At 32.2% G+C, this 19952-nt stretch overlaps 1 protein-coding gene across 2 annotated transcripts in view; it reads left to right on the top strand.

The window, feature by feature from the left end:
- Positions 1-19952, top strand: part of LOC124354434 (H(+)/Cl(-) exchange transporter 7-like) — a 61604-nt gene that overhangs the window by 22914 nt on the left and 18738 nt on the right. For both annotated transcript variants that reach the window (XR_006921682.1, XM_046804881.1), the window contains exons 6-8: positions 5959-6138; positions 9437-9649; positions 16317-16484. Coding sequence is in view for 1 of the 2 variants with exons in the window: in XM_046804881.1 (XP_046660837.1) it covers positions 5959-6138; positions 9437-9649; positions 16317-16484 (561 nt within the window). In the remaining variant the exon portion in view is untranslated. The remainder of the gene's footprint in view (positions 1-5958; positions 6139-9436; positions 9650-16316; positions 16485-19952) is intronic.

Genomic DNA, 19952 nt, shown 5'->3' with positions numbered 1-19952 from the left:
GACGCGTCCGACGCGTCTCTTCCGTCCCGTCCGTCCAAGTGCGCGCATCTCCATAACAATCAATACTATTCATATTTGAAAAATTCTGTCGTGTCCTTCCGTTCCGTCCGTTCCGTCGTAGTGCGCGCGAGGCTTAACAATCAATTTTAATTTTATCTTTACAACTTGAGTATTGTGTTATAAACACATTGATAAGTTGAATCTTTAATTTTGTTTAATGTGCTATTCTAGCTCTATTTCTACCTTCTATAAGCTGAAGTTCCAATCAATTTATATCTATTGTTTATTTTACTGTATAATAAAGTTTTTTTCTTTGGTGTTATTTTGTGTATGTTATGTGATGGCAGACACTGTAACACAATCTAGACAAGTTAAGTAACTTTCTTGGTCCTCTATAATTCAGCTCAGTAACCTTATTTGCTTGAAATGTTCAATAACTCGAGTTATTTGCCCGTTTCTTAAGGTTTGAGTTATCAAAGATCAACGTATATACAATAGTTTTATGTTCCAAATAGTCCATAACTTCTCCGTACAATTTTACACTTAATAATTATTTTACTTATGTTAACAACAGCTGCTGAATTGATGAATGTCTGACTTAAAACAATTACCAGTTCAAATCAATATATGTTATTAAATTAAGTAAAATTACATTTTAGCGGTTGATTGTGTAGCTAACAGAGGTCACAGAGTGAGCAGACTCACTACGAAACAGCTATCATAATATATTTACATCATTGACTTTCTAGAATGTAACCTGCATTCTTTGGGAGTTTTGCTGCAACCCACACTCAAAATGTTAATACTTAGAGTCACAAAATTATTAAAAAATCTTTTAATTAAATTAAATGGTAGTGCAGTATCAACACCACTAGTTTTGAAGTTGTTGAGAGGTTACAGCAATAAGTTTACAGTTAAGAAAGAGAGAGTTGATACAATCGGCACAATCATCCAGCCGATCTCACATGCACCCTAGAGTAGACTAAGCTAGCTATTAGATTAGCTGGCACTTATCATAGCAGGTCTAACATTAACACAGTACGTTGCTAGTATACATGCTTTATATGTTACAATTACAAAACTTGATGTCCAGTTTCAGTAACATTGTACATTATTAGTGGTTGGTGAAAGTGGAGTTTTTGTGTGTGTGTGTTTTTTTTTTTTATTAGAGCCTGTCATATCTGGTTGAAGTTAAAACCTGACGTTCTGGGTGAAAATATGTAGGTGACAAAGAGTACAGATTAAATACCAATGGATTCAGGGGTGATGAAATGTAAGCTATTAGCTTAAGGTAACATTGTGTTGATCAGCAGTGTTCTGGAGCATTGTCATAAATATAGGCTATTAGTCAGAATCGCTGGTGAAATCACTGTTTTACACGCACATACAAAATCAGCTATTTTACTCCCTCTATTAAGTGTACACATTTTCCTTTGTTTACTATTTTAACCTCAAAAACTCTGAGGCATTTACTATGTAGACTAGCAACTTATAAAATGATGGTTTGAACGTGGGAAAATAAGAAAATAACTTACTATGTCTGCACGTAGGTCATCAAACGTAAACTATAATAAGTTCAGGGTGTCTTAAAAATCCCCCCCTCCCCCTATTAACTTTCTTATGAATAAAGATGGAGTAATTTACTTTTGGGGATGTTTATATGGCCAACTGAGGAGTTTTTGATGTATGAAAATGTTTGGCTCATCCCCCCCCCCCAATGGACACCTAGCAAATAACACCTTATTACAAAGATATTAAATAAAGAAGAAGAATGGCACAAACTAGAGATCTCTAATTTTACCATATCAAATTTGGTGGCTAATTAAAGTTTGAATTGGTTTATAAACCCCCATTGCTTGTGAATAATTTTGTAACGAAATTAAATTGTAAAAATCTTAAAATTTCATCTCAATTTCACTCAGATGAGATTTTCGAAATAACTACCATATACTTCTTGACAAAAATAAGGCCTGGATTCAAAAACTGTGTCTCACATTTTTTTAAATTTTTTTACTGGTACCAGGCATCTTTGATCCTTTTCCTTAATTACCTACTTCATCACACATGAAATGTTACAAAATCTGAGATGCAGTTTGAAATAAGTGGTCTGGAACGTGTAGTATAAAAGTAACGTAAACTACAGGGAACCAAACAACGTCCCAACCTAGACTTCTAAACACTCTGTTTGAGTATAAATTATAAAATACAAAATTTCTAGTGTGAAGGGAAAAATAAAGTGCCATACTTTAAAATAAATTATTTTAAATTAACAAAACAAATTTACTTTATCTTTTTAATCAAGTAATTACAAAGACACGCATATAACACAAACACTGCAGAACATTTTTGAACATAGATTGTACAACTTTTTCAAAATTTAAAACATAATATACTTCTTAATTGTGTATAGTTTTGTGCAAATAGTTTTTTAAATTAACTTAAATACATTTACATAGCCGTATTTTTGAAGTGACAGTCTTATGTTATATAATTTCATTTCATTGCATTTAACACAAGTTCTGATGTTTCAAGGTAGGTTGGAATCGACTTAAAAAGAAGTAAAAGTTTGAACCGCAAGGTAGAATGTATGAGTTTTTGATGAAATTATGATGAACTAAAGATAACAATCAGTGAGTGAAGAATCTAAAGCTTGTAAGAAGGTTTATGAATTATAAAACAATCATTCAAGATTAGATTTGAGTTTAGAAATGTGTAATACTAATACAGCAACATAAGACAACATTTTAATAATTATTACAATTCTATAATAATTATTATTACAATGATTAGTAATCTGCTGAATTAAATTCATAGAACTGTATTGAGACAACAACCAATTGGGCACAAAGTCCAGATATAATTCCATTTTTTGTTGTAATTAAAGTGAATATTTGACATTCAGTTCATTTTGAGTAGATTAATATTGATAGATTAATATTGATTTTCAAAACAGTGGTTATATCCTATTAGTATATTAATGTGAAAATATTTCATGTTGACATTACATCACCTTGGGTTTTGGTATCATCAGGTTATTACTCTTTATTATTGTTATCATACTTTTTTCTTATATACATTATGTATAAAGAAAAAAGTATCAAGAGATTTTGAAATTTATATATATAAAATCTCTTGAAATTATATATTTTATATAAAATTTAAAAAATGTGCCCAATTGGGCACAAAGTCCAGATGTAATTCCATTTTTTGTTATAATTAAGGTGAATATTTGACATTCAGTTCATTTTGAGTAGATTAATATTTAATTTTTTTTATATGTTGTATTAAGTTAATTTTTATAACATACCAGTAATGAAAATGTTTAAAAACTATAAATATACTGTAGAAAGCTGCCAGCTGGCAAGTCTAAATCAACCCAAATCCTCAATCAATCAATTTAAAAGAATAAATGGGAACGTTACAACTGTGACCATATTTAGGCTTAGATCCCAAAATGGACTCGGATTATTATTTTAATGTAATTATTTTTATTATTATACTTATGTAAAACATTCAAATAGCTCAACAAAATAAAGTATAAAGCATCAGAAAAAACTCTCAGTCTTATACTCATATAAAACATACATCTAACACATGTTAAAAACTGAAGAATCACACACTTGAGGCACAACTTGGAGATTCACAAAATCAGCTGCTACAGCTTACTGAAAAATAGGCTAGTGACAATAACAAACAGTGTAGTCAGCTAAGAAGCTATTGGGCCCTTTTGGGTGTTTATTTCAGATGTAGACCCAAATGTATTCTTTTAGGTACATGTTAAAGTTAATGCACCCAAATGAGCCATTGTCCTTGAAGAGGTTAACCATTCCAAAGTGTTGGCCAGTGTTTTCTAACATCAGCATGAACATAGGAAATATCCATGTCATATTGAGATATGTAAAAGCAACTTATTTATTGCAAGCACTGTATAAGTACGGTACAGAATTATCTATTATTTATGGGCAGATTAACTGTATTGTAAGTTGATAGTAGTGGCTTAGTAAATTATAAAAAATAAGTAAAATCCCAAAAATTGTGCACAAAAACTTTGAGATAAAAATCACACATTTCCAAACATGTAACTATAAAATATTTATTAACAAGTCCTAATTTAGTAATCAAAATTATTGATTTTCAAAACAGTGGTTATATCCTATTAGTATATTAATGTGAAAATATTTCATGTTGACATTACATCACCTTGGGTTTTGGTATCATCAGGTTATTACTCTTTATTATTGTTATTTGTCTGTAATAAGATCACATATTACATTTTTTTTGTTCTTATCCGTCATGTAAAGAGTAGCCAAATATTTGCGTCACAAATATCATGGTTTCAATCACTCCAGATATGACAGGTTCTATTGTATGATTTTAATTGCTGTGAAAAATATGTTTCATTAAGAAGTAATGGTTGTTTAGTTGTATTTGTTGTTTAGTTTTGTTTTTTACAGAGTAATCAACTAAAATTGTTTTAATTTGTTATACAATTTTGAACTTTTGTAATAATTTCTTACTTTGTAATGCAGTAAAAAAAACTTGGTAAAAACTGACCAAATATAACATAAAGCCAAGACAGAAATGCTTCAAATGTTTCTCTATTACTGATAACTAAATAAATTCAGTTTTATTATAAACGTTTAAAAAACGTTAATTTTACACTTTTGAAAATAATTTCTGATGTCTTGGTAACAAGCCCTCAGATTATGTCAGTAAAAGGTACTAATAAATCAAATACTATAATTTTTGTTTCACAATTTACTAATTCTATTGATATCAATTACTAGGTATAGTTATGGCTGTTTAGTGTAATGAATACTTACAGTGTAACTTGGCACGCACTCACTAGAGCTATATGACATGGATGTTTGGTGACACGGAGTTGTTTAAAAATTAACAGTGTTAAATCTGATGTGAGTGCAGCCACTAGGATAGGATGATTAGCCTTCCTACAACTGTATAAAATTTCGTGAGAATAAAGATCATTCTTGATTAATTGATTCATAACTACCCAGAACAGTTCATTATAAAGGCCTTGAGTATTAAAAAAAAATAAACAATGATATATTGGAAAGTGATTGATGTTATTGTGAAATAATATGACATAATATAGCACAACAGTTATAAACATTCATCTATGATTGTCAGAAGATTAGTCATGCTAAACTTCAACACAGTCATCAGTATAATGGTTTCCTTCTATTTACTTAAGACAAGAAGCTAAGAAACCTCTTATTGTATGTAGTTCTAAAAGAATCTTTGCACTTGATCCAGAGTGACAGGTTACTCAGGATAGGCAAGATTGGGGATAGGGACCACCTCCTGTTGAAATCTCATGAGGAGGGTAGCAAGTTGTGTGTCAGTGATATGACCTTGGAAGAAGAGAAGGTCAGCTCTGTTCCGGCCTCTCCAGTTAAAGTGGGAAGGGGACAGCACTCCTTCATGTCCAGGCTAGGATCACCCCGATATCTCGACATTAGCGGTCAGTAATGTACTGTCTGGACATCCATAGTGTTGCCCGGACGTGACACATCAGTTTTTACTGTACCCAGTATAGATTCTACTGCAAAGTATAAAGCCTCCAAGAATGAACCCTTTTGGTGAACTAAGCTCAATAATGAGGTAGTCTTAAAGCAAATACAATAGTTTAACCAGCGTATTTAATTGAACATACGGATCTGCTTACATGGCACTCTATACTGTGAAAGTGTGGATGTCCTGTCTGAACATGTCCCAGTCTAGTGCTATTTGTACTGTCCTTGACATGTCATCCTCGTGTGTGTCAAGCTTTAGGGTTTTGTATATTAAAACACCAAAATAATAATGAAATTAAAGAAGTATTTACAACTTGATTTTGACCAAATATTAATAATAACTGGCAGATATTAATTTCTTTCCGTTTATCTCCAGCTGTATTCAAGTAGACTGGTTCTAATGCTTGAGATGTTGTGTCACCAGGCCTGGGCAGAGCCGGCGAAGTATGCAGTGATTGGCGCAGCTGCACATCTCGGTGGTATCTCGCGCATCTCCATCAGCCTGACAGTGATGATGATCGAGGCTACGGGGAACATCACATTTGGCCTTCCACTGATGCTGACCCTCATCACAACCAAGTGGGTCGGTGACCTGTTCACAGAGGTAGGTTAGGTTTATATTGATTTGTTTGGTTCAATGCGTAAGTGTTTATGTAGCCAAAACGTTATATAACAGTGTATTAGCCATTAGCAATTTATTAGATAAACTGAGATGGATTTTAATAAAATGAGTGCATCATATAATGTTGTCAATGCATTTATTTTACCAAAATATTTATTTTTTTAATCTGCTCATTGCAATTGCTCTCATGACAGTATTTCCGGGATATTTTATTTTCTCTGATCAGGACCTCCTGAATCATGTTTTACATATATTATGTAATTATAAATAACTTTTATTATTTCACATTTTTCAATAATTTGAAGGTTTAAAAATGGCGGTCATTCAAAGTTTGGAAAAGCAATTGTTATACATCAGTATTATGCATTGTATTCTTGCATTACACAAAGAAGGGTTTAAGAGTTTGCAGGTGATTTACAAAAATGTTTGTTTTAACATGTTTTTTACATAAAATACAGCTTTCAGTTAGCTGGCATTTAAAGTTTTAACTAGTATATAATATTACAGGAATAATTGTGAATAATAACTATCTTAATTAATATAGACTAAAACTTGTACAGAGACAGCATTTGTATACAAAGTGTTTAACAAAAACCCCCATATTTCAACTCCAAATAATTCAGGAAAATAATTTTGAACACCCAAAATACCCCAATATGGCACTTTTTGGGGGATAGGAGTCATTTTTTTAAATTATTTTAAATGTAAAAATAGGTTGATCCATATCTCATTTTAAAGATCTTTCTATTCACTGATCATTTTGAAAAAATAGTATTAATTTATTTCGCTTCTTGTATACAAAGTGGTCCAAAATGTCAAAATTGTACAGTTTCACAGTCTTTGTACTGTTATCTCATTAAAAATGTTAGCAAATCCAAATTTTTTATCCAATGTTACCAAAGAAGCATTCTTTCTAAAAATATGTACAGTTGTCACTCTTCAGCACATTTCCAATATTTTTAATAGTTTAAATTTAGGATATTTCAAACTTGTAAAACTTACAAAAATCCAAATAGCAAGCTATGAGTTTCATTACACTTATCAATTTCTCTCTTAATAGATTTTTTTTATTTAAATCTTGGCTTTAACTTGGATGGTTTAGAAGTGGAACCAAAAAACAGTAATTTACATAATGTTTTGTTGTTTTAAAGTGTCTTGAACTCCTATATCTTAGTGAATTAATTTTTTTTAACAGTTTTTACATCTTAGAAGATCCAGCTATGCTGGTAAGACAAATGACATAGTCAGAAATTTTACTTTTTTCGGTCTCCTATCGTTAGTAGTAATAGATTTAACAAGAACAAGATTCCAGCTAAAAAGATTTGCTAACACATAAATAAGCTCTAATATAAATAACAGTATTAACATTTTCAGCTATGAATAAATTAACTATAAACTAATTAACAGTATTAAAACCTATGTCAACCATTTATTTTGTAAAACATTCCTGAGTCAGATAACATTAAAATTGTAGTACACCATAATATAATAACAATCATTTATTAAACCAATCAAGAAATAAAACAATAAAATTAGTAAAACAATAAAATTAATAAATCCATTAACAAATCAAAAAATAAAATTGGTAACAATATAAAATATTCAAATAACAAAATGGAGATTAATTATTGAGTTTTTTATTATATTAAATTAAGTTTCGTAGGAGAAAACACTTAATCTTCATAACTAGATTATTATGTTTTGTCATTTAGAAATTCTGAAATTTTGTAGTAGGCCTTTTCGACAAACATACTTTTTATTTATTCTATCTAAGAATTCAACCTGTGGCATTTGTTTGAAATTGTTAGGCAATTTGTTATAAAGTTTAATACCCACATAATAAAAGCTTTTTTTCAAATATGGCTGTGGTGTGTACAGGATATATTAACAAATTGGTATTTCTAGTATTGTGTTGATGAATAGTTTTTTCTTTAGAAAACCAGTTCAAATTTTGATGATCTTGACTCAGTACTTCATACATGCACACACAAGGGACAGCAAGAATCTTCAGTTTCTTAAATTTTTCTTTACAAGAACTTCTTCTGGATGAGAATTTCATTATTGTTATAACCTTTTTTTGGATTTTTAACACTTTTTCTGCTACTTTTACTGAGCCCCACAATGTAATTCCAAACTTCATAATTGAGTAAAAATAGCCATAGTATAGATTCATCTTTGTTTTTAAACTTGTGATGTGTGTAACACAGCTCATATTGAAACAAATAGAATTGAGGTTTTTACATAAGTATCTATATAAGTATTTAAATAGATAAGTTAATCCTATGTTATCACAGTTTACAAGGTGTACTAGGTACCACAATGGAGGTTTGCACATTTGCGGCACATGCCTGCTGACACACACTTGCAGAATTGTCCTCTTGTCATTCAATATCATGTTTTAAACATCAGAACTCTATATACTAGCTTATAAAGATGCTGCCGCACTTGTGATACGTTTGACCTGTGGACTTCTTCTGTTGTGGCTGGTGTACAAGTTTTACCTATCGACCAAAAGCTGACATATCATTTATATTTATTGTTTATTGTTATTACGTTTATTATTAATTGAAGCTAACCTTTATTACATTTGCCTTTAGAATACACCATAAATAAAAACACTTTCAGTTCCTCAAATGTGCATTATTTATTCCCTGGCAAAAGTTTAAATCAATTTTTAATGCTGTAGATCAAGCAACCTAAAGGGGTGGACCCTTGAAAAAGTTAAACATCAGAAAAACTATTGATTGGTATGTGCATTTGAGGTTTTACGAAACAAGTTAATACAATTGAATAGTACTATGTTTATTCTAATATATTCATTATTCATTCCATATAGTATAATCCATTGTATGTGTGTATATATATATATATATGTGTGTGTGTGTGTGTGTGTGTGTTTTCTTCTAATCTGGTATTGTTAGCTGCTTCTGTAAAGTCTGTCACGAGATAGAATAGCAGTCTGAGACAGCAACTAAATTCTCGCAATTGGAATAAACAAACTGATTGTCTATTATGTCTACTGAAAAAACACTTATTTACAGTTTAAATGGTAGCTTTACCTGCGTTTTTCAGCTTGACATTTTTAAGAGCTAATAGCTCTCTGGCATAATGCTATAAAAGAGCAACTTTTTTCACTACCATTTAATAAATACCTCTCCTCTTACATTTCTCACTCAACTAATCATTGAAAAAAAACTTGATTCAACATATGTGTGTGAGTTCTATAAATCATATGTTTACTTTCCATCGTTCCATTTCCTATGGTTTTGGTTTTGTGCAGGGAGTGTACGAGATGCAGATCTACCTATTGGGGGTACCTCTGCTACCGTCGGCGCCACCGCCCCTCTCAGCTGACATCAAGGCAACAGAAGTGATGAGTGCGCCAGCTGTGGTATTCCCTGCCAAGGTGCGAGTGGGTCGGCTTATCGACATACTGGAGAATGTGCCTCACAATGGGTTTCCCATTGTTGATTCCGCACACACATCTAGTCAGGTTGGTATTTCCATCTGTCGTGAAAATATACGATCAAATTGAGTAAAATTTGCTGAATGGTAGAGAGGATCTTTTGTTTAAATTGGGTATTATTTTTGTGTTTATATGTTTATCAATGTCAAAATATCAGTAGTGCCATATGCTATTAAGCTCAGTTTGGTCTATCAGTGAAGTAAATAGTAATTTCAGTTTTGGTATTTTGTTGCTCTATGTAACCCAGATAGTTTAGGAAAAAACCATTCCTACTATTCCTAAAATCATTAAAAATCAATTTGCACATCTTCCACTATTACTAAGCTGTTCCTGTATGCTCTCTTTAGTTGAAATTAAATGCTTACTTTCACTTTGTTGATATTAATTTGATTTTAGTATATGGTACCTTTCATTATACGGAAAGCGTTTTAAAACTTGAATACTCTAAGCTAATGGTAGGAGAACACAATGGTGTACTAAACGCAACAAAACATCATAACAATTTTTAGCATCATTTCTCAACCATCCAAGATAAGCCAAACTTTAAATACAGATAATCTATTTACTAAGAGAGCTATTTGGATAGGTGTAATAAAAATAATTTTAATTGCAGTTTGAACTTTTTAGGTTTTACAAGTTTGATATATCCAAAATTTGAACTATTTAAAAGTTTTAAATGTGCTGAAAAGTAACAACTGTAACATATATGTTTAGAAAAGTACTTGTTTGTTAACCTTGGGTACAAATTTAGACCTTTGATATCAATGTTTAATTGTATTTGCCTGGTAAGTGAGCAGTCCGGATTTGAGTAATCTCAGCAGATCAAGTAATTTTTGTGAATCATATTTATTGAAATTTACTGAGGTTATTGCAATTTAAATAAACTTAATGAAGATATACATCTCTGTTACCTTAAAACATCTTTGAATTGCTTTCTACAAATCAGTATGTTTTAATTCCTAGTATGTTTCTTTCAGTTATCACTAACAACCCTTTATGTGTTGTTGTTAGTTGAATAAAAACAGTTTTATTCTTCTAATACACATAGATTATTTAGAATATCATATATAATTATCAGATGAAATATCATAAAATACCTTTATTTAATCAAGACATGAGCCTTGAAATAGTTAGTTGCAATATTTCCCAATATTTAATATCATTGTGTGATTTTGTTTTGTTTTTTTTATATATTATAATTTAAGTAAGGCACTAGCATTTACTTGAAAAAATTCAAGGGCTAAACTTTTAAAACCAAAATATTCCTTACACTATCCAGTATTTATTTATAGGAGAAGGAAACCCTCTCCATACCAAACCCTTTATCTCATATCCTTACATTAACCCTCCAAGTGATGACTAAACCACTTCAAAGTGCTAGGCCATTTTCGAACATATGACATTTCTTTTTTTAAACAACTTTTTATATACAAATATATGTTCAAATTGCATGTATTACATAATATGGTTTTTTTCACAAACATATGTTCTATAAGATCAAGTAAAAATAAAAATGCTTATCTTTTATCATAAAAAAATCTGGTACTGCTAACCGGTTGTGTAGTTTTTTATATTTTTATTTTTCAAAATCCTTGACGTATAGTTTTTACAAAATGTAGTAGTACTAGTTCTAAAAATATGCAAAATGTTCCAAATGTAATGCTGAATAAGAAAAATATCACTTCTTAACCTTTTGCACAACATATCACAATACTAATTGGTAAAAAACAAAACAATGTTTTTTCGCAAACATTTTACTAAAATGTTTACCACATCAACAAGTGGCAGTAAGTAGTTGAATAGTGATTATTGCCTCAAAATAAACACATATTTAGTTACTGATATGAGTAAAAGTAAGAAAAATGACAGATAAAGTATTAAAAATACAAAAAAATGGCTTATATACATATTTACATTAGACTAAAAAAAAATTAGGCTGAGTCACTCTCTGGTGGGGGTGCTGCTTGCATCACTATCATTTCCACTCAAATCGTCATCAAAACAGCGCCTAATGGCACGGGAATTACTAAGTTCACTCATAGCACAAATAATTACTCAATAAACAATAATATAAGTCACTTACAAATCAAAAGAATGAAGCAAAACAACAACGTCACAGAGCGTCGGGGCCGCGAGACGACCGTAACAGACAAACACGCATCGAAATCAGCTGACTATTCTTCTTACTCTTCCTCGTAAACTTCTGAATTACATAGTTCTAATTATGTTACTAGATAGGGAATTTATTCCTACATGTAGTCTTATAAACCACGTCGTTATTGAGCGAACCATTCGTCTGTGATATGAAAAAAACGAACATATCGCACAGTGCAATAGTAGCACTTTGAGGGTTAAGAAGGAGTTTGGTCTCCTTTTTTCAAGATTCATTATTTATGTTTTTAGACATTTTATATAAATGCAATTGACTTGTCAAAATACTTAACATATATTTGTTAAATTTATTGAAATACTGTCATATCTAAAAACTCTCTTCTATTTTTACTAACAAAACCATACAACAAAACTCAATAAGTAATAAAAACTTAACAACACAATTAAAATATACTACACCCTAACAATAATTATTATAAACTATTTACATATAATGACAGTGAATCAATAATATATGCAATATAAGCAAGTAACAGTGGTCTAAAATTTTTAATCAGTAGTGTCGCAAGAACAGTACTTATCAGTTGAACAAGATGCTTCATATTTTAACCAAGTAGTTATGGAATATTAAATTTAACAAGACTAACTAACCATGCTTTATTAGGTAGTTTATGAAAAAATTTAATTTCATGTTTAAATGACATTTGGCATATCAAATTTATCTTTGTTTCCCTTATCAAAGTTATGAATATCATATTGGGAATTCCACTATTAAAAATTGTCTTTACATTTTATAAGACATGAAAACCTGCAGTTCCATGTTGTCATCAAAGTGCTGCGAGCAATCCAGGTTTTAATTGCTGGAAACAGGTGGTAGTCGCTGGGTGCAAGGTCCGGACTGTAAGGCAGATGTGGAAACAGCTCTCACTTAAAAGCATCCAGGACTCCTCAAGTTCGATTTGCCATCTGTGGTCGGGTGTTGTCTTGCAAAAACAATATGTTCCAACTTAACTTTCCTCTGCACTTGTTTAATATTGCTCTTCTTAATTTTTGTAAGGTTTTACAATACCTTGCAGAATTTATGGTTGTGCCACGTTCTCAGAAATCAATAAGAAGAACTCCCTTTCCTGTCCCAAAAAACGGTTTCCATAATCTTCCATGCTGACATAATGTTTGCATACATTTCCTTGGTTTTTTGGGGAGTGTATGTACCCCACTCCATAGACTGTAATTTGGTTTCGCAATTCACGTGTTTTACCCAAGTCTTATCTTCTGTAAAGATTCAATCGAGTAACAAGTTACCATGTTTATCGTGAGTACCCAAAAATGTAAATAAAGCAGCCATACACTGATTTTTATGGGTTTCTGTTATAATTTTCAGTTCACATCTTACACAAAATTTATGGTAACCGTTCTGTGTAAAAGTTTCATGTAATAAACCAAACTTTTGAAATTTGAGGAAAACTAAGTGAGATTTCTTTTATTAGTCTTCTTTAATCTCCTCATCGGCTTTAGAAACTATTTCATTGGTCACAATGTCTTAGCTATTTTTAATCCAAATGCATCATTTACACACTCCATGTTCAGTATTCACTTCATAAACTTCACAGAGCTGTGGATAAATCTGAATGTGTTTATTGCGCTTAGCCAACAAAAACCGTATTACCGACCTCACTTCACAACACGCGGATTTTCAATTGCGTCATACATTTTAAACTGCTACTGTAAAACAACAAGGAGCAACAGTAACCTCTCTCCCTTTCTTCCTCAGCCCCAAGGACATCAGAGAACAAGAGCTCTCAAATCTGATCGGCTTCTGCAAAAGCCTCGGACTTTCAGGACACAAATTTAAGTAAGGGAGGCACAAAGGTCCTTTTAGAACTAAGCGCGGGGACAAACTGTCCTTTCTCAAAAAAAAAACCTCTCACTAGCACAGTTGGATAGCTACTGAACGCCCTGACATCAAAATGGCCACTAGTCCCGTCCCTAGCAGCTGCGGGGTGAAATGTAATATACTTTCTGGATAGCCCTCACATATAGATGCCTCGCATGGCCATAATTTGTAGTTCTTTGAATATGGGATAGCAAGATACTATATCAAGAGAACCTTTGATCATTCTTAGTGCTTTCTTTGCATTACTACAATTTCCCCATAAAAATTCCATATGTTAAATGAGGGTGGAGAAAAGCATAATAGACTGTTATTAGCATATCCGTACTGTCACAGAATTTTAATTTTTTAAGTAAATATGTAACTCTTGCCAGTATCTTAAAGATTACCTGAACATGTACATTCCAGTTTAGCTTACTATCTAAGTGTATACCTAAATTTTTTACAGGGTTAAAATTTAAATTATCATAACTATTAATATCTGAAGAAAAATATATGTGCCCTGTTTTTTTTATATTTTTTTTATTTACAATTAGATTATTAGACCTAAACTATTCATTAGCTATATCCAATAGCCTCTTCTGATCCAATAGTAAATTGTCTATATTTTTATTACTACTCAAAGAAAATCAGAAATCAGAATGCTTTATTGAACATCTTCAAGACATGAATTGGTGTAATTATACGTATTTGTTACATTGGTACATGTATGTCAAAAATATTGCAAATTATTAATATAAAAGTCAAGATTATTATATAATTTACAAGTCATAATTATATAGTAATAATAGAGACACATTCCTTATTAGTGTAGATTGATTCCTCTACAGTCGTTTCTTGAATGTATTCCCATTCTTGATGTAAGGAGGGATTAGGTTGAGAAATCTTGCATTAGCGTAGGAGGGCTTCTTGGTGTAGAGGGTAGTCCCATGTGTTTGCAGATCAAATTCATTGGCTTGCCTTATGTAATGTTCATGGTTATCTCCTCTCCTTGACATATTGCAATAAAGAGTGAAGGTTGTTGCCTCAACGATGTATAGAGATGCTACAGTCTTGAACGTTTCTCTGCGGCTGTCATGGGGTTGAAGATCGATCAAGATTCTCATTGCATGCTTTTGTAGGATTGAGACACTAATGTTATTCTGTAGCGAATGTTTAATTCAAATAGTGCGTGATATGCAATTTTCATAGCAGTTGTGTCTATTGCCTTAACCTTCCTCACAACGAAAGGAGCCGTTCCATATTTTTTGCAAAGAGCATCAACATGATTATTCCAAAAGTGACGATCATCAAATAAGTATCAGTCACAAAAATAAGTGTCAGTCCCAAGTACCTTCTAGTCTGTAATCTCTGGAGTTCTGGTGGACCTGAGACTTGTTCTTTAAAATTTCAAAATGTTATGTAATTAATCTTTGAACGACGTCAAGAGAAGTGTCGTCAGCATATAACACAGAAGAACATGACATATTATGTGCAAAATAGTTTGTACAATATTATGTGCACTGCTATTACAAACAAGAATGGCCCAGGCACAGAACCCCTATTATGACATTATTGAAATCAAATACATCTCCATCTTTTACAACCATATGCTTACGATCATAACGATATGATGAGAACAGATTCAGTTCATTATTTTTTACACTGTAACCTCCTAATTTTTTTTGGAGTAAGTTATGTGGAATACAATCAAATGCTTTAGATAAATATGTTAATAGGGATGAGGAAGCCATATTGTCTTCAAAACTATTTAAAACATTTGAAACTCCAGCTCTACAGCTTTAAACGTATTGTGACCAGGCATAAAACCAAACTGATTTTTACATACATATCCATTGATTAACTTATATATATATATATAGCTAATTTGAATGCAATGCTCAAATATTTTGCTCAAAATTGGAACCGGCAATACCAGACGATAATTAGGGTTCAATTTTTCTCCCTTCTTATAAATTAGAGTTATTTTAGTAGTAGGAAAAATAACTGTCAGAAGCATCTTATTGTATAAGTATAGTAAGGGTTCTAATATAAATAATATAAAATCCTTAACAATTTTGTTAGAAAACCCATAAAACTCTTCACACTGCGAAGAACTCAATTCTTTTACACAATTTAATACATCTTAATCTGTATTGCTACGCCATCTAAAATGATAGAGGATAAGTTATTATGTCTAGATAATAGATACTGATTTAACAACTGTAAAACACTCCTCTCATCATTATGTACATTATTTTCCAATAGATATGCTGAATTGCCAAAATATGACTTAAGGTGTTTTGATTCAACTATAGCTTTTTTACATTTTTTACCATTTTAACATGTTTTAGTTTTAGTAATATTTCACCCTATTTTACACTTATTATTAGAATTTGAAATGTAGTTATTGTTTGCTGTTAACTTTTCCTGCCTTATTTTAAATCTATAAGCTTTTATTGCAAATATATAATCATTCTTAAATATACTTTTCTTCAACTCATTATTGCAATTTCTATAGATTTTCTAAGTTTCAGAGTAAACTCCTTGACTTGTTATACTTTATTGAATTAGTTTTTATTGTTTTAAACTTCTCTCTATTGCTTCTCTCTGACAATTTAGACTCTCTCCAAGAGTATGCCATGAGTTACATACAAAATTTTTAAAGTACTAAAAAAATATCTCTTAGTATGAAATGACCTTTGTGTACAGGGTGTGCTTAAATCAGTTGGGCGACTGAAGGGCCTGATACTGCGGTCACAGCTGATAGTTTTACTACGCAACAAGTGTTTCAACGAGACACCCCCAACGAGCAGCGACGAGTTGAGACGTAAACTGCGTATGTTCCGTGACGCCTATGCCAACAATCAGCATGTAGAGGTACCTCATATAACTTGATATGACCAAATTTTTGCAGCAACCAGCAATATTGTGTGATATCTTGCTGTGATCTGTTTGGATTTTTAAACTCCCTTAATATGCCAAATATTTGAAGCTTAAAACCCTCTGTTATCTTGACTTTTCCATATTGGTAATCACATTAACACAGTAGAACCTTTATTATCCAAGCCGTGTGACTGAGCCTTGTTCGATTGTAGTACAGGGTGTTCAGTGAAATAAATGGTACCACATAACTGAAACAGAGTTTCACTAATGCTTTACCACAAATCTAGAATGTTACTATTTCTTCTACAGCTAGTCAAATACGTTTTTTTTCCAACATCATCTCTTTCTTTCTTACCTTTCTCATAGCTCTGGAAATATATCAACTTTGCTGCCAGATTGGGCTGAGGGTTTTTCATATCTAATAGTTTATATAATATCTGTCTTAACCCTTATATTTAATTGTTTTTTTATTCTATTTTGTTTAACTAAGTATATTTTAAACTATCAGAATCTATTAGAAAAAATAAAACACTTTTTGTGTACATAAAAATAAGAATACACTAAGCAATACCCAAAATAGTAAAACGATTTTTTTCATACCATTTTACATAAAAACCTTATGAAACAATAAAAAACATGTATTGTGAAACGATGCATAGTGATAGCTTTCAGTAACATTTACCAAAGTGATCGCAAAATGCAGAGAGTATTTCAGCCAGTTTCTGTTAGCAATGGTTTATGTGACCAAGAGTCTTCAATAGTTACAGGCTAAACTCGGCTGACAGTTGTTATATGGGAAGCTGCACAAGTTTCAGCTGGCTACTGCTTCCTCCCGCATAGTACAAGTCCCAGTGTTAACAATAAATTGTTGACAATATTTCATACACCTGTGTAACAGATCGATAATATACAGTACAAATTTAAAACGAGTTCACAGCAAATTGAAGAGTGGATTCAGTCCAAATCAATTCTCGTGATATAGTCACATCACTAATGATGTCAAATTATATGTGAACGTTAAAATAAATAGAGAAAAGGTGAATTACCTTTATATTGTAGTTAATTCAGTTGATTACTTTGTAAAAGTTACAAAAGAAATTCATATTTTATAAACCGTATTAACCGAGATATTAAAATTTAAACATAGTAGTTTGGGTTCGAGATTAAAAGCGGAGAGATCCTGGCTGTAGACTGTACTTTTGGTTAGCTACATTTTTGAAACAAAATAAATTGAATTTTTTTGCAATTAATACACTCCTCAAAACAATTAAAGGATCACTTTTTTAACAGAATGCACTCGGTTAACGGTTCGAAATTTTCTAATAATTTTTTTTTTTATTTCAAAGTCGGTGTTGAAAGTAAAATACATCGTATATGTTTTTTTTATATGATATTTTATTTTAGGCTAGAACAGTAAACAAAGTTTAAAACCGCAAAATTAAAACGAAAACAACTCTCTTAATAAAGTACAAATGTAATAAGAAATGGTCTGGTCTTTTGAATCTCACTTTCAATACCTTGTACTGCCACCTCTAGCTGATATAACCGCAAGAACACGTTGTGGCATGGTTCTGATGAGTCGTCTGAGGCTATCTTGAGGTAACCGCTCCCATTCTTCTCGTAATGCCATTTCCAGCTCATCCAAAGTCCTGGGTTGGTTTGGGCGGCCCCGGATACTTCGTCCTAGTTGGTCCCAGACGTGCTCAATCGGGTTTAGGTCCGGACTGCAGGCTGGCCACTCCAGCAGTGGTATGTTGTGTTCGCCCAGGTACTCACGGACCAATCTTGCTGCATGTGGTCGAGCTCCGTCTTGCATAAATAAAAAATTTTGACCTGCTTGCTCTGCTCTCGGACGAATATGAACGTCTAACACCTCGTCCACATAACGCTGGGCTGTCAAAGTACCGTTTCGGATTATGACAAGGTCTGTACGACCGTCCATTGTTATGCCACCCCACACTAATACTGAGCCCCCGCCAAACGGAACTCTGGGAGCTAGGCAACAGTTAATAAACCGTTCATTTCCTCTTCTCCACACTCGAACGCGGCCGTCATTACCAAAAATTGTAAATTTTGACTCGTCTGAGAACATTACCTTACGCCACTGTCTCAGCTACCAACGCCTATGGTCTCTTGCAAACTGCAATCTGGCTCTCTTATGACGCACAGTCAATCTCGGCACTCGGGCAGGTCTCCTAGATCTCAATCCAGCTTCCCGGAGTCGATTTCTAACAGTCTGATCCGACACACGATTTCCACGATTTCCAGTCGCCTGGCTTAGGTCGTTTTGAAGTTCTCTAGCAGTTAAAAATCGATTACGAAGTGCATTAACTCGTAAAAATCGATCTTCTATGTGCGTGGTAGATCTCGAGCGGCCTTGTCCTGGGCGTCTTTGAAGAGTTCCTAGCTCCTGATGTCGGTTCCATAATCTTGAAATTACTGATTGACTCACACCTAAGCGCCTACCCACTTCTCGTTGGGAAACTCCCACTTCTATCAAAGTAACAGCTCTACTGACATCACTCTCAGACAAAAACCGTCTAACACCCGCCATAACAATAAAAACACACAGGCCTAACTATAGAAGTCTAATCCAGACTGAACGAGATCAACTTCTGACAAAACTGAGCCTGAACCTTTCCTTATCTCATTCTTGTTTGGACATGATATCGAAATAATCGCTCTTATCTTTTACTGAATTAGTCAGAAATAAACAAGAATTATTTATCTTTGCTACCGAGAGGTTCCTTTATCAGTGTGCAAAGTTCAAACATTCTTCTGTTATTAATACTTGTTTTACAAGACGCAATAAAAGTGATCCTTTAATTGTTTTGAGGTGTGTACCTATGAGGAAGTCCTCATTAAACAGAATATCTGACTCAAATATTTTTCCATAAACGATTTTGTTTATGCAAAAGTTTAAGGATACCCAAAATGTTTAAATACCATTTACAATTTTTTCAACATGTCTTATAAAAAAAGATTTATGCCACTATGGTGAAAATAAATTGAAAATTTCCTTACAAATAATGGTGAATAAATTCAAAAATAGCTACAAGGCAGCATTGACGGAAATGATACAAAATTTGAGAGATGTTAAATCAATCCCCAAAAATAAGTAAGGTGAACATGGTAGATAATTTTTTGAAAACTCCTCACAAGTAAAAGGGTCTCTCAACTCTTCACAACAGGAAATTCACACAGTAATAAATCAAGATGTATCAAGCCAGAAAAGTATTAATACCTCAAGCCCTCACAAGACAAATCAGTGGGTACATCAAGAGATATGGATTTAGAATATCAGCGCAACCCATTGGTTGACAAATGCATTGATCTCGAAAAAACTATCACACAGTGTAAAGATATTATTACAAATCTCAAAACACATTTCCGACATAGTAGACATTTCTGAACCCATATTAAGTTAACTACCAAAGGAAAACTAGTCTCATCAACAACATA

The sequence above is a fragment of the Homalodisca vitripennis genome, chromosome 2 (assembly GCF_021130785.1).
Source record: "Homalodisca vitripennis isolate AUS2020 chromosome 2, UT_GWSS_2.1, whole genome shotgun sequence".
NCBI classification, from domain to species: Eukaryota; Metazoa; Arthropoda; class Insecta; order Hemiptera; family Cicadellidae; genus Homalodisca; species Homalodisca vitripennis.
Note: the sequence above shows the minus strand (reverse complement) of the source record. Positions and strands in the feature narration are given on the sequence as shown.